The sequence below is a fragment of the Xyrauchen texanus genome, chromosome 10 (assembly GCF_025860055.1).
Source record: "Xyrauchen texanus isolate HMW12.3.18 chromosome 10, RBS_HiC_50CHRs, whole genome shotgun sequence".
Classification (NCBI taxonomy): Eukaryota; Metazoa; Chordata; class Actinopteri; order Cypriniformes; family Catostomidae; genus Xyrauchen; species Xyrauchen texanus.
Window position 1 is genome coordinate 42,392,015 of NC_068285.1, and position 14,714 is coordinate 42,406,728.

Here is a 14,714-nt window from a genome sequence, read left to right on the forward strand (position 1 = left end):
CACAGTCATAAAAACCATAATGATACTTACACTTAAATATTTTCTTCTCAGCCATGTTATCAATTGTCTGTGTCCGTGAGCGAAAGCGCTATTCACACCAGTTGTCTGATTGGCCTTTCGCAAGGACTCCTGGGTACTTGAAGTGCGTGAAGCCTGGATCTATGCGGGCTTCGCGGAAGACCGCTTCAAGGGTACAAAGGGGGCGCTGCTGAGCACACTTCAGAGCGTTAAAATGCTAAATGGGACGGCCTACGAACTCGTAGACTCAGCGAGCACGCGCAATTTAAGTCCACGAGACCGAAAGTCCGCATGAATTGCGCCATTTGGGGCAGGGCATAACTGAGCATTTGCAGGATGAGTGTCATCACTCAAGCATGTTTCTGATTGGAGGAATGAGATTTGTTGCAACCATCCCCAGTCTCTCCTAAAAGCAAAAGTGAAAGTGGAGATTTAGAGTAAAAAAAAAAGGCCCCCACACCTATTATATCGCTTCTAAAATATTTATTTAAGCAAAAAATCTTAAGTCAAATGGATTACTTTTATATTTCCTTGTGTGATTTTTGGAGCTACAAAGGTCTGATCACCATGCATCTGCATTGTATGGATAATCTTCTAAAAACGTTATAAACATCATAGTAAATGATGAGAATTTTCATTTTTGGGGAACTGTTCCTTTAAAAATATGTATCATATCAATTTCCATTGCAGAAAATTGAAATACTTACCTGCTCATCTGTAATGCCTTCTGTCCTCAGGCTGTCCCCTCACTGTTATAAATTATTATTAAATCTATCTTTAAAACGCGTTTTTAATAACTATGAGCATTATTTGTTTGTGTTTACCATAAACTAAACACATGCTACTGCAATACACATGCCTCCTCCAGCCAATGATCGCAGCGGGGATTGTGACGTAAATGGTGTGGGCGGAGTATGCAAATACATCATGTTTAAATGTATTTGTAAGTTTACTCCAGTCACAGGGAATAAAGGGTAGACCGGCGTGAGTGGTGCGACACAGATACGCTTGAGTTATTCTTGTTCATCGGTAAATATTTGTATTTTATTTTTTTAATTTGTTTGGTAAAATAACCTTTAAAGTTCACAGTTTTATACCGAAACGGTGTTCACTGTACATCAGGCATTCAGCTTCCATTCAGCAGGCAGACTCGTGTTTTTCCCGGGCCAGTCACGCCATGTCCTCCGCGGATGTGTCGGAGCAGAACCGTCGCTGTTGTGTTTTGTCATGGGAGCAAGTGCAGCGTCTGGACTCCATCCTGGGCGAATGTGTCCCGATCCACGGCCGAGGAAACTTCCCCACGCTCTCCGTTCAACCCCGGCACATCATACAGGTACAAGAGCTCCCTCACATTTACAATGCACTTATTATGAAACCTCTTTTTTGTCTAATGTTCAAACAGGGAACGGATTTAGAAATGTGCTGGATTCCTATTGAAGTTTCTAACTTCTATCTAAATTAAATTTTCTTATACTAATTGAATTTAACAGTAAAAGACGACATTTTTAGGCACCTAGCTATCAATAGGACTATTATGATTAGCCTAACAATGCCTCTCATAAATATTTAACCCTGTTGTTAAACCTTCAGAACGTTTTTGTCTTTTTCATTTTAGTTTTTTCTGATCATTTTGGCTGTGTTAATGCCAACGGCATTGTTATCATAAATCTATAATACACTGTGTACACAAAATAGTTACACTCAGGACCTTCAGGACAAAAATTTCCCCATTGAAACCCATTCAAACTGCAATATTTGATCCCAGTGCCATTAAAGCAGAAAATCATGAATTATATGATATTATGCTTTCATTCTGGAGCGATGGATTAACATTTTTTATTTTTAAATATATTCTACAAGATGGCATAATTTTTCTATGTTTAGCCTATGGAGCAAATACATGCTTTTTTTTGATGGATGATGCACTTTTTTGGGCTTAAAAATCGAAGGTACCTTTCATTCCCATTTTAAAGCTTAAATATTTTTAATATAACTCCAATTGCATTTGACTGAAAGAAGAAAGTCATATACACCTAGGATGGCTTGAGGGTGAGTAAATTATGGGATCATTTTCATTTTTGGGTGAACTAACCCTTTAAGCAGCTCAACTTTTATGCCTGGTATTTCAGTGCTATTTGTCAGTGTAACTGTGAGGTGCCAAGCAGAGGGTTTTTCCTGCCATTCAACATTTAAGCTTTTAAGTCAGTCATGACTTACTGGAAAGACTTTATGTGGAAGCTTTTCTTCCATGTTGAGTTCCAGCAGTTATCAGCAGGTGCTTGTGTAATCATTTCACTAACTTAAATCTATTTACCATCCAGAGAAACTCACTTATATTGAACCCGCTCTTTGCTATCTGATACCTGAAACTAACCATAAATAACACTAAGAAATGCCTCAATAGCTTGTTGAAATGTTTCAAGCCTTTTCCATGTTTTTATTCTATATGCAAAATGTACACTTGCACCTCGGTCCAGTCAGAATAATAAACAACAAACATCATGCATGCATATTACATTTCTAACTGGATAATGAATTACAAAAGTATCAGTGTCTGCTTATTTATATTAGGAATGGAACATCACCCTTCATTTAGCTTGTTTTATTTACAGCCTCAAAAATTGCAAGTAAGCCAATTCACTGCATTTACCGTGTAACAAGATATATGTTATTTTTACCCAGCTGTATAGGCTTGTCCCTGTTGATATCACTGACCTTTCAAATGACAGTGCTCATTACACTACCATCTGCTTGTGGGAAGATATAGCACATGTGAAAGCCACAGAGAAGTCAAATGGGGTTTAAGCAGTATCAGTATCTCAACTTTAATCAATGTTTTTATTCTCTGCCCCTCTTTTGTAAAAATTACACTCTTTTAGTTACAAAATTGTATTTTTAGACCTCTTGAATTGCACTTAAGACCAGTAAACTGGGGTAAATAAATTAATGTGAGTTAGAGATTAATTTCTAAGTCAAGTCATTTTTATTTGTATAGCGCCTTTCACAACACACATCTTTTAAAGCAGCTTTACAGAAGATCAGGTAATGCCATTCAATTTATTGCAGAGTTATAGATCATGATCATTGTTTCTGGTTCTGGCAGAACTAACTAAAGCAGCCTAATTGTGGGTTGGAGGGTAAATTAGGTGTATGCCTGGCTAAATAGATGACTGAGTGTGTCTGCATCCCGAACAGTGTTAGGGAGACTATTCCATAGTTTAGGAGCCAAATAGGAAAAGGATCTACCTCCTTTTGTGGATTTTGATATTCTAGGAACTATTAACAGGCCAGAATCTCGCGATCTTAATGAACGTGATGGAATATAGCGTGGTAGAAGGTCGCTAAAGTACAGCAGAGCTAGACCATTCAAAGCTTTGTATGTAGTTAACAGAATTTTTTAATTAATAAAAAAATTAACAGGTAGCCAATGTAACGATGATAAAATGTGGCTAATGTGATCATATTTCTTGGTTCTCATTAGCACACTGGCTGCTGCAATTTTTACCAATTTAAGTTTATTTATTGATCTTGCTGGACATCGTCCCAGTAATGCATTACAATAATCTAGTCTTGAGGTCATGAACGCATTAATTCGTTTTTCCGCATCAGCAACAGAGAGCATGTGTCATAATTTAGCAATATATTTCTTAGGTAGAAGAACGCTGTTCTACAAACATTGGTAATTTGCTTTTCAAAGGACAGATTGGTATCAAATAGAACACCCAAATTCTTCGCTGTTGATGATGATGTAACAGTACATCCATCAAGAGTCAAATTATATTTTAGCGGCTTATTTTTGAGGTTTTTGGTCCAATAATTAGTACCTCTGTTTTGTCGGAATTGAGGAGAAGGAAATTTCTGACCATCCAATCTGTTATTTCATAATTTTTTTTCAGCTAATTTGAAGAATTGTGAAATCTAAATATAAAGTTGGGTATCGTCGGCATAAAAGTGGGAACTTATTTCACGATTCCTGATAATATCTCCGAGGGGAAGCATATACAAGGAGAAAAGAAGAGGCCCTAAAACTGATCCTTGTGGCACTCCATATTTTACTTTTGTTTGGCTTGACAATTCCTCATTTATATAGACAAAGTGGTAGCGGTCTGCTAAATAGGACCTAAACCATGCTAATGCAACTCCACAAATGCCAACATAATTCTCTAGCCTATTCAAGAACATGTTGTGATCTATCGTGTCAAATTCAGCACTAAGATCTAAATGCACTAGGAAAAGAAATACAGCCGTGATCAGATGATAAGAGCAAGTCATTTGTAACTCTGATAAGTGCAGTCTCTGTACTGTGATGAGGCCTAAATCCTGACTAAAATTGTTCATATCATTACTCTGTAGAAATGAACGTATTTGGATGATGGGTTAAGAAATTAAATGTAAGGCATACATATAAACTGTCTTTATGGCTCAGGAGGTTTTAGATTCATGTCACTCAGCAGGTTCTTTTAAAATCAAAGTACAACCCCAATTCTGAAAAAGTTGGGACAGTATGGAAATGCTTATAAAAACAAAAAGGTGTTATTTGTAAATTATATTCAACCTGTGCTATATTGAATGCACTAAAACATATGAACAAAAAACTAGGACTGTTTAAATTTAAAATAACACTTTTAATTGAATTATTTGCATTGCGTCTCATTCCGTCACATCATAAACATACAATTTTTAGGTCGCTGTGTCAAGTTAAACGTAGTTTAAAAGAACACATTTTGAGATACCTTTGTTGGGACAGATATGCTCAAGCTGTGTTTTGAACTCAAGAGGGTGCCCTTGTGTTGTGCTGTCTGCTGAAGGGTTGGTTTGTTCTTTGAATAAGCTGCTCGTTGCCTATACAGCTGAAGTTTTATTTACTGAAAAAGATACAATGATTATTATGATGACTGATATGTAAAACAATTGTACTTCTAAAATATTGCACTTCTGTTTTGCAGTTCAAAACAACAGAACAACATTTTACACATGTTCTGTATTGTATATGGTAAAACATTACATATTCATACTATGTTGGAGAATTATACGGAAAGTTTAACCGCCATATTTCGATTTCAGTCTTAATTCAATCAATCATGCAGCATTAATGATTAAATAATTTATCATGTATGATTAAATCATACAGATTTCCCAGAAGTCAAAATCTGCTGGTTTTAAAGCATTTGGATGGTTTCCCTTATCATGTAGCCAGTAGCTTATTGCCGCTTTCACAACTGTCATGTCTTTTTATGGCGGGTTTTCCACATTAATGAAAGTTAAAAAGAATAAAAATGAAATATTGTTCTTTTGGAGTTCCAACCCTTCTACATATGGTGGCTATTATTATTTCTGGAATGTGCATTTAAACTCGCACAGGTTTTGTAAAGTGTGTTGCTAATTAATGATAAATAAACCATTGTTTTTTTATCGATATGCTGATGGCTTTAATTTGGTCAGTAATTTGCCGATAAATATCGGTAGCAGATACATTGGTGCATCCCTAGTTCCTTCACAATACCTTTATCCATTCCTTATGAAAATTAAGCACAGTCCAGTGTCAAAGACTTTTATGTGCTTCATTTATCTCTTTGCATTTAGCAGGTCACAGTAAGACTGTCGGCACAGAGTGGCAGTAAGTGTCCAGGGAGCAATGAAGATGAGCTCTGCTGGACTGTTCACCTGCCTGAACCCGTTAAAACGCTGTGTGAGAATTTGCCCTTACTACCGTCCTAAAAGACCAAAATCCAGCTTAGCCAACTCAAGATGGAAAACAAAACAGGACGTGAGGGTGCGTGTCGCCAAGGCGTTGTCAGCACCCGTCAGAGCAGTGTTTTGTGTCTTTAATGCCAGGTCAAAGGAAGCAGCCTTGGGCCTTAGTGTCTTTTTTTTTTTTTTTCACCACCATCTGTCCGAAGGGTTTAGTTACCAATGTGTCCAATTGATTCTTCATGCTGGAATTTTTTTCATGGTAGCTCCATTTCATGCTCATTCAAATGCATAATTCTTCTGTGGAAACTGATCCGAAAGCTTAATTTTATGTCCCAACCTTTGCTGTATCCCAGAAAATCAAAATTTGTTCTAGAACACTTTGTCGATTTTCATCCTAGGTACTTTTCCAGTGCTCTATTTTAAAGGTAGATTTTTCTAATTTCTCATTCAGATTGTCATTTTTAGACAGATTGTCAGAAGTGGTCAGGCAGATATCTGGGGATGAAATGGCGTTTAGTTCCTGAGATTATGTAACTGTGTTGACAAATAGGCTACCAAACTTTGGTGGTGTGATGGGTAGAGCATAACCGGCAAATGGTACAACTCCATAAATCCAAGATGGCGGCGCGGTAGCACGCAGCGGCCACTCCGGATCCACAATGGTGCTATTTTTGTTAAAAAAGCCCGACTTTTGCAACACATGGACATCGGAGCAACCAGTGTTTGTGTCTACCGTGTCTACCATCGCCGGACACTACTCAAATATAAGACTCATGCAAAAACCAAGCTGCATGATGACCTGCAGGAGGCGCTACGCGTACTCTGCTTGCTGCGGAGACCAGGCCTCCAGCCCTCGGCGTCGCCTGATGCCGGTGGCGGGGAGAGGACGTCGTAGGCGGTGTCGAGAGCGAAGCGGAAAGAGGGCGGGGGTCCATGCTAGGCTAAAAACAAACCCTAGCCAGCCGGCTCTCCCGTCTATCCTGCTCTCAAATGTTTGCTCCCTGGACAATAAACTGGACTATATCTGACTCCAGCAGGCTACGCAGGCGTGAGTTTAGAGACTGCTGCGTCTTTGTTTTCACGGAGACGTGGCTCAGCGACAGAGTTCGGATGCCGCCATTCAGCTAGACGGGCTCGCCTCGTTTCGTGCCGACAGAAATACAGCTCTCTGCGGTAAGACTCGCGGTGGTGGCTTGTGTGTTTACATCAACACGGAATGGTGCAAGAACTCTATGCTAGTCTCTAGTTACTGTTCATCGCTGTTGGAGCTTGTGACTGTTAGATGCAGACCTTTTTATCTACCACGGGAATTCACCACTGTTTGCATAACCGGAGTTTACATTCCCCAAGCTAACGCTAAGGAAGCGCTCTGTGAACTGTATGGGGCTATGAGCGAACTGCAGAACGCTCACCCCGACGGACTGTTTATTGTCGCCGGAGATTTCAACCATGCAAATCTCAAGACAGTGCTCCCTAAATTCCATCAGTATGTGGACTTTGCAACGAGAGGGGCTGAACGCACTTGATCTTGTTTACACAAACATCCCAGGCGCTGCCGGGCGGAGCCCCGCCCCACCTCGGCTACTCAGACCACATCTCTGTTATGTTAATTCCAGCATACAGACCGCTCGTCAGACGCACAAAACCGCTTCAGAAGCAGGTGAAAACCTGGCCAGCAGGAGCCATCTCTGCTCTTCAGGACTGTTTTGAGTGTACTGACTGGCACATGTTCAGGGAGGCTGCAACATATGGCGATTCTACCAACTTGGAGGAATACACATCATCAGTGACCAGCTACATCAGCAAGTGCATTGATGATGTCATTTTCTCCAAGACCATCACCACACGCTCCAACCAGAAGCCGTGGATGACTGCGGAGGTGCGCACGCTGCTGAGGTCCCGAGACTCCGCCTTCAGAGCAGGCGATAAGGCAGCCCTAAGAACAGCTAGGGCCAAACTGTCACGGGCAACCAGAGAGGCAAAGCGCGCACACGCCCAGAGAATCCACAGTCACTTCCAGGACAGCGGTGACACGCGGCGCATGTGACAGGGCATCCAGGCCATCACCAACTACAGGACAACATCAGTTGCCTGTGACAAAGATGCCTCCCTTCCAGATGCGCTGAACGACTTCTACACTCGGTTTGAAGTGCAGAACGACGTGATGGCGAGGAAGTCCACCCCTCCTCCCAACGACCAGGTGCTCTGTCTTACCACGGCAGATGTGCGGAAAACTCTACGTAGAGTCAACCCACGGAAGGCTGCTGGACCAGACAACATTCCTGGCAGAGTGCTCAGAGGATGTGCAGACCAGCTAGCAGATGTTCTTACCGACATCTTCAACATCTCTCTGAGCAGCGCCGTCATTCCAACGTGCTTCAAGGCCACCACCATCATCCCCACGCCAAAGAAGTCTTCAGTGTCCTGCCTCAACGACTACCGTCCCGTCGCGACTTACACCCATCATCATGAAGTGCTTCGAGAGGCTCGTCATGAGGCAGATTAAGACCCAGCTGCCCCCTCACTAGACCCACTGCAGTTTGCGTATCGTTCAAACCGTTCAACGGACGATGCCATCACCACAACCCTCCATCTGGCCCTCACCCACCTAGACAATAAGGACTCATACGTTCGAATGCTGTTCATAGATTTCAGCTCAGCATTCAACACAATCATTCCCCAGCACCTGATTGGAAAGCTGAACCTGCTGGGCCTGGACACCTCCCTCTGCAACTGGATCCTGGACTTCCTGACTGGGAGACCTCAGTCAGTCCGGATCGGGAACAGCATCTCCACCACCACCACACTGAGCACTGGGGCCCCCAGGGCTGTGTGCTCAGTCCACTGCTGTTCACTCTGCTGACTCACGACTGTGCAGCAATGCACAGCTCGAATCACATCATCAAGTTCGCCGATGACACGACCGTGGTGGGTCTCATCAGCAAGAACAACGAGTCAGCATACAGAGAGGAGGTGCAGCGGCTGACGAACTGGTGTAGAGCCAACAACCTGTCCCTGAATGTCGACAAAACAAAAGAGATGGTTGTTGACTTTAGGAGAGCACAAGGTGAACACACTCCGCTGAACATCGACGGCTCCTCTGTGGAGATCGTCAAGAGCACCAAATTCCTTGGTGTTCATCTGGCGGAGAACCTCACCTGGTCCCTCAACACCAGCTCTATCACCAAGAAAGCCCAGCAGCGTCTCTACTTTCTTCGAAGGCTGAGGAAAGCACATCTCCCAACCCCCATCCTCACTACATTCTATAGAGAGACTATTGAGAGCATCCTGAGCAGCTGCATCACTGCCTGGTTTGGGACTTGCACCGTTTCGGACCGCAAAGCCCTGCAGAGGATAGTGAGGACAGCTGATAAGATCATTGGGGTCTCTCTTCCCTCCATCAAAGACATTTACAAAAAACACTGTATCCGCAAAGCAACCAGCATTGTGGACGACCCCACACACCCCTCACACAAACTCTTTACCCTCCTCCCGTCTGGCAAGAGGTACCGAAGCATTCGGACCCTCACGGCCAGACTGTGTAACAGCTTCTTCCCCCAAGCCATCAGACTTCTCAATACTCAGAGACTGGTTTGACACACACGTGTCCTGAGTTGCACTTTAATAACTGTCACTTTATAACTGTCTGCTACCTCAATAACTGCTATGTGCATAGAACATTATCTCATAGTATGTTATGTTTACATTTTTAGAAACTGTCATCTTTTTGCACTACTGAGTACTGGTCGGCGCTGCACTGTCTATTGTCCTGTTCATTGTCAGTAATTTGTTGTACTGTCCTGTACTTTTTGCACATGTTTGCACGTGCACTTTATATAGGTATATGTAGGTTTTTTTATATAGGTATTTTATTTCGTTGTGTAGTCTCATGTGGTCCTATGTTGGTCCTTTGTTGTTTTTATGTAGCACCATGGTCCTGGAGGAACGTTGTCTCGTTTTGCTGTGTACTGTACTAACTTTATATGGTTGAAACGACAATAAAAACCACTTGACTTGACTTGAAATCAGAGCAAGAAAAAGAAATTGGCACAGAATCGCTAAAGCAGAGCCAAAGCTAAACTGCTATCACAGTTTAATGTGCAAAGACCATTCTTAAGCCACTTATAGGTTGACTGTAAACACTCTGACTCTGTGAGTCTTTCAAAAACATTTTTTGCTAGATTTAGACCAGAATATCTTAAGGCTGAATCATTCTCTACCCAAGTATGTGAACGCAGATGCTTCTTGCTATGATGGCAAATCAATGCCATTAATCCATGTGCATTATTGACGCTCACACACGCAATAGATAAAAGCCATACAAGGAAAAAGAGAACTCGCACGTGGGTTTTGAACCCTTGCGTGCACACAAAATCTCCAGCACATGCAATACAAGCTCTCACGCGTAACTTTCAAAATAAGTGGTATGTTCCCACCACAGCAATGCAAGAGCGCACGTTAAGTATGGTTAACCAGACTGTGCATTGACCAAGTTCTCATTTCTGCATGCTTTTGTAAAGTATATATCTGGTCTTCTTTCACTAATTGGATGGACTTCTTTCACTAAACAGCCATCTCACCACAACCAAGAAGACCCCAACAATCACCCTGAAGATCATACAAACCACCAAAAACACACTAACAACCACATATAAATGCACTATAAACTGCGCAGAACACCTTAGCAACTGCATAGCCATGCCCTTGCAACCACGCAGAACACCCTAGCAACCATATAGAAATCTACTCAAAACCTTAGTAAAAATTTACAATTGCCGTGGCAACCACCTGTTTTAAAATCCTGTTTGATTTTTGAACGAACAGGATCCACTCACATTTCCTTCAGAAAATGTAAAAATCTAGTGGTGCAGAAACTACACAATTCACCTTTAAGACCATTCAGGGGGTTTAGGGTTTTTCGCCCTCCCGCGCTGTCAGTTATTTTGAAAGTTTTCCATGACTTGATGACAACTTAGACATAGAGTAATAGAGGGACAAAAAATTAGCTGCCTGAAGCCTTTAAACAAAGAGCAGGGATAATCTGCATGCTTCAGGAAAAGCCAATCTCACTTATTACCTGTTTCAATCTCTGAGAGATGTCTGTTTTTTCTAAGAAGACTGTGAAGGAGCATACTTGGATTGCACTGCACTGCATAAGTCTGAAAAAGAAAAGTGGCCAGTTTCTTTTATTAAAACTTATTGAGATCCTATTCTTCCTTGGATCTAGGCTGGTAGAACATTCAAGGGTAATACTTTTTGCTTGTGGAAGTGTATTACAGATAAAATTAAAAGGAGGCATGACTTGTATCCCTATGCATACAGGCATTGACATTTATTGTAAGCCATTCTAAATTATTCTACAGTATTCTAAACTTAGATTTGTTATTCTGAACTGTCTGGGAATCAAACCAGGAATTTGACGATTTTGAATTGTGTCCAACTACCATCAAGTAGTAGAAATATTCTAATTAGTTTTTTTCCCCCCCATCACCTTCTCTTATACAATCTTAGACTTTAGACTAATGGCTTAAATCTGGCCAAATCTGCAGCTTATTCTGGCCAAGAACCGCCCAATTTGACAGGAAGACTGACAGGTAAAGCAAGAAAACATAGTTTGTTAAACATAACAGTAGCTTGTTCAAATTGTGGTGTAGTCATCTCCATGAATGACTGTACAAACAACACCAAACAAATTAGTGGAAAATGTGTATAAACTGTGTCAGAATTTCCATTCGTCCAAACATAGTGAGGATCAGTTACTGTATGTCACATACATAACTCCACAAATAAAGGGTAATGTACATGTGTACCAGAATATGTTTATGATGGTTGTGTATTTTCAGAAATGTTTGCTGATCTTCTGGCTTTTAGTCCTGTGTATAACTTGTATCCGAATTAGGCAAATCCAGTAGGAGGACTATTATACCTTGTAAACATGACTTTGTTTCCTGGTTAACTGATAAATACCTGACTACCATAACTCCCAGAAATTATATAGCAGCTATCCAGTCAAATTGGAGCTTGAGGAGTTTGTAAAACTTTTGTAAAAATTGAAAAGATTTGAGGCAACATCTGGGATTCCTCAGCTGCCACACAGGCGTAACCCTCTGAAGATCCTCCAGGCACCCTTTCAGTTCACTGAGAAACTAAATCTTAGTCCCTGTAAGAACTCTAAAGAACTAATTAGGACTGTCAAAGGTCCCTTCAGAAAGGATTTGAGGCACTTGAAATACATCTTGATGTTCCTTGAATACATTGATAAGATAATTGAGGCTCCTTTTAAAGGGTGTCTAGAGGATTTCTTGAGGGATCCGCCAGTGTGGCATGCGAAGGACCCCAAATGGTGTCTCAAGTACTTGAATCATAGAGCCTGTTGTAACTTTCATTGCCTAAGAAACTTCAAATCTGCATAGATCACATTCAACCTTATTAATGTCTCCTTGTGTTTCTCTAACTTCTCTAACATGTATAGGTGGTACGGGCTCGGCTGGAGGAGCGAGGTGTGGTGGTGCGCGATGTGAAGCTGAACGGCTCGGCTGCCAGTTATGTTCTGCATCAGGACACTGGCCTGGGCTACAAAGACCTGGACCTCATCTTCGGCTTGAGTTTGACCAATGACAATACCTTCTGTCTGGTGAAGGACGTGGTCCTGGACAGCCTCCTTGAGTTCCTGCCAGCAGGCGTGAACCGCGACCGCATTACAGCCCTGACGTTGAAGGAAGTCTACGTGCAGAAACTTGTGAAGGTATGCAATGACACAGATCGCTGGAGTCTCATATCTCTCACCAACAACACTGGTAAAAATGTAGAACTAAAATTTGTGGACTCCTTGCGACGGCAGTTTGAGTTCAGCGTGGACTCCTTTCAAATTGGCTTGGATTCACTGTTACTTTTTGACCGCTGCTCCGAGACGCCAATGTCTGAGAGTTTCCACCCCACTATACTAGGAGAAAGCATGTACGGAGACTTTGCTGAAGCACTGGGGCACCTACGTGCCAAAATCATCGCAACGCACAGTCCAGAAGAAATCCGTGGAGGTGGGCTCTTGAAATACTGCCACCTGTTGGTGAGGGGCTTCCGTCCAGTCTCCGAGACGCAGATGAAGGCCCTCCAACGCTACATGTGCTCACGATTCTTCATCGACTTCTCCGACATCAATGAACAGCGACGGAAGTTGGAGGCATACCTGCAGAACCACTTTAACGGCATGGAGCACAAGCGATATGATTGCCTCGTGACTTTACATCGTGTAGTGGATGAAAGCACTGTTTGTCTTATGGGCCATGAGCGGAGACAGACTCTCACGCTCATCTCGTCTCTGGCGCTACATGTGTTGGCCGAACAAAATGCAATTCCTGCACTGTCTAATGTCACATGTTACTACCAACCAGCACCATATGTCAGGGATGTCAACTTCAGCAACTACTATGTAGCACACGTTCATTCACCCATTTCCACCTGTAACAGCTTCTATCAGACATGGCTGCCTTGTAGCTGAGCCAGGAAGGGACCAAAAATTCTGCTGGGGAAAATATTTGTAGCCGTCAGATGGCATTTGGGTGGACTGATTGGGTTGAACTTTTGACTGTGACTTTCCTGGGTGATTCCAACATCACTATCTACTCCAGTTAAAATAACTGCTGTACTGAAAAATGTACCAATCTATCTTAAGTCCTTTCAGACACTTGATTATGATTTTTGAAAGGATTTTAGCCAAAACAGATGAAAAGTTATGGACGGACAATGGACACAGGAAAATGTCTAAATCACTTCTCTACTCTAAGTTCATGTGTAACCCATTCATGTTTTACAATTGCAATGTTTTTACATACAGCTTTTGTGAATTTATGGGAAAAAATAAAAATAAATAACGGGGAGACTGTTCAGTTCTTACTGTGGTTTCCTACTTTCCTTTTTTTTTAGAAACTGAGGACCAAAGACTTTATATGTAGCAGTTTAAGTGGTATGTTCCTTCTGTGTCTTCAAGTGCCTGAAAACAACCACAAACCCAAATGTATGTAAATTAAAAATGCTTAAATTCCTCATTCTCTTGGATTCTGTTTGGTACAGTTTTTTTAATTTCAGTGTCTGAGCACCCCCAATGTTGGTGTTTAAACGAGGTTGATGACTTCAGGGTTTGTTATGTTTAAATAGTTCATATCACAGAGGAAGAAAATATAAAGGGGCTGAAGGAAAGAGGGGGAATAAGAGTGGTAATAGTGGTAATTTTATGGCTTGTGGAGCAAAGAATAGCTGAAACATGAGTTCTCTCTTTCCTTCACGGTAATTCCATAATCTGCCACATTACAGTAAGAACTTTTGAGGAATGAGAAATTTGACCCAAACATGTTTTTAAATCATTCACCAAATAGAATCTTTTTGTCTGGTGTCTCAAAATCAGTTTTTTTTTCTTCTTCTGTTTACTTTGAATGTCTATTAGATATTTAGGATTTCAGCTCAGATAGCATGTGCCACTGTTGGCCATGTTGTTCCCATTGTAGCTTAGGACACAGCTGATGAACAGCTGTCAGGAGAGAAGTGAATGGGCTTGCTGAATAGGCAGTTCAGAAACACCCTCCACTAGGGATGGGCGGATCGATCCTAAAGTATTAATACTTCCGATACTGATGTTGTATCAAAAATATTGATTACATTTTTTTTAATTTAATCTAGGGATATTATTATTTGGTTACCATGAACATGATCAATAATCATAAGCTTCAATGTGAAATAAAATGGATTAGGCTGTATTAGCAAATACTTGTGCAGGATGGGAACTATTTCTGATTCCGCTCATCTTAACATGCATGCTGAAAAACACAAGCAGACAAGGGCTTGTTCCGTCACAAGACTCGTTCAAATAAGAGGGATTAGTGCCTTGTAGCGGTAATGAGAGAAAATCAGAGAAACAGCTTCTGGAGTAAATTCACACTAAAATAACAACATATCTAAAGGTGACATTTCTTGTGAGTTTGAGTGTAATTGTTGTTATTAAATAATAA

The 14,714-nt window shown here is 41.4% G+C and overlaps 1 protein-coding gene across 2 annotated transcripts; it reads left to right on the forward strand.

The window, feature by feature from the left end:
- The first annotated feature begins 987 nt into the window (after positions 1 to 987).
- On the forward strand, positions 988 to 13,861 carry LOC127650619 (terminal nucleotidyltransferase 5A-like). 2 transcript variants are annotated; one of them, XM_052136141.1, is made up of 3 exons: positions 988 to 1,047; positions 1,141 to 1,351; positions 12,185 to 13,861. In XM_052136141.1, the coding sequence occupies exons 2-3, from the start codon at positions 1,196 to 1,198 to the stop codon at positions 13,208 to 13,210; spliced, it is 1,182 nt and encodes a 393-aa protein (XP_051992101.1). In that variant the 5' UTR covers positions 988 to 1,047; positions 1,141 to 1,195; the 3' UTR covers positions 13,211 to 13,861. The 2 variants fall into 2 exon arrangements, with proteins under 2 accessions (XP_051992101.1, XP_051992100.1); XM_052136140.1 differs by having other exon boundaries at positions 994 to 1,351; positions 12,185 to 13,860.
- Positions 13,862 to 14,714: the final 853 nt, after the last annotated feature.

What these genes read in the sequence shown, in the direction of transcription:
- LOC127650619 (XM_052136141.1), top strand. Translation starts at nt 1,196, where the DNA reads ATGTCCTCCGCGGATGTGTCGGAGCAGAACCGTCGCTGTTGTGTTTTG. An exon ending in AACCCCGGCACATCATACAG is followed by an intron (nt 1,352 to 12,184) that starts GTACAAGAGCTC and finishes TAACATGTATAG; the next exon opens with GTGGTACGGGCTCGGCTGGA.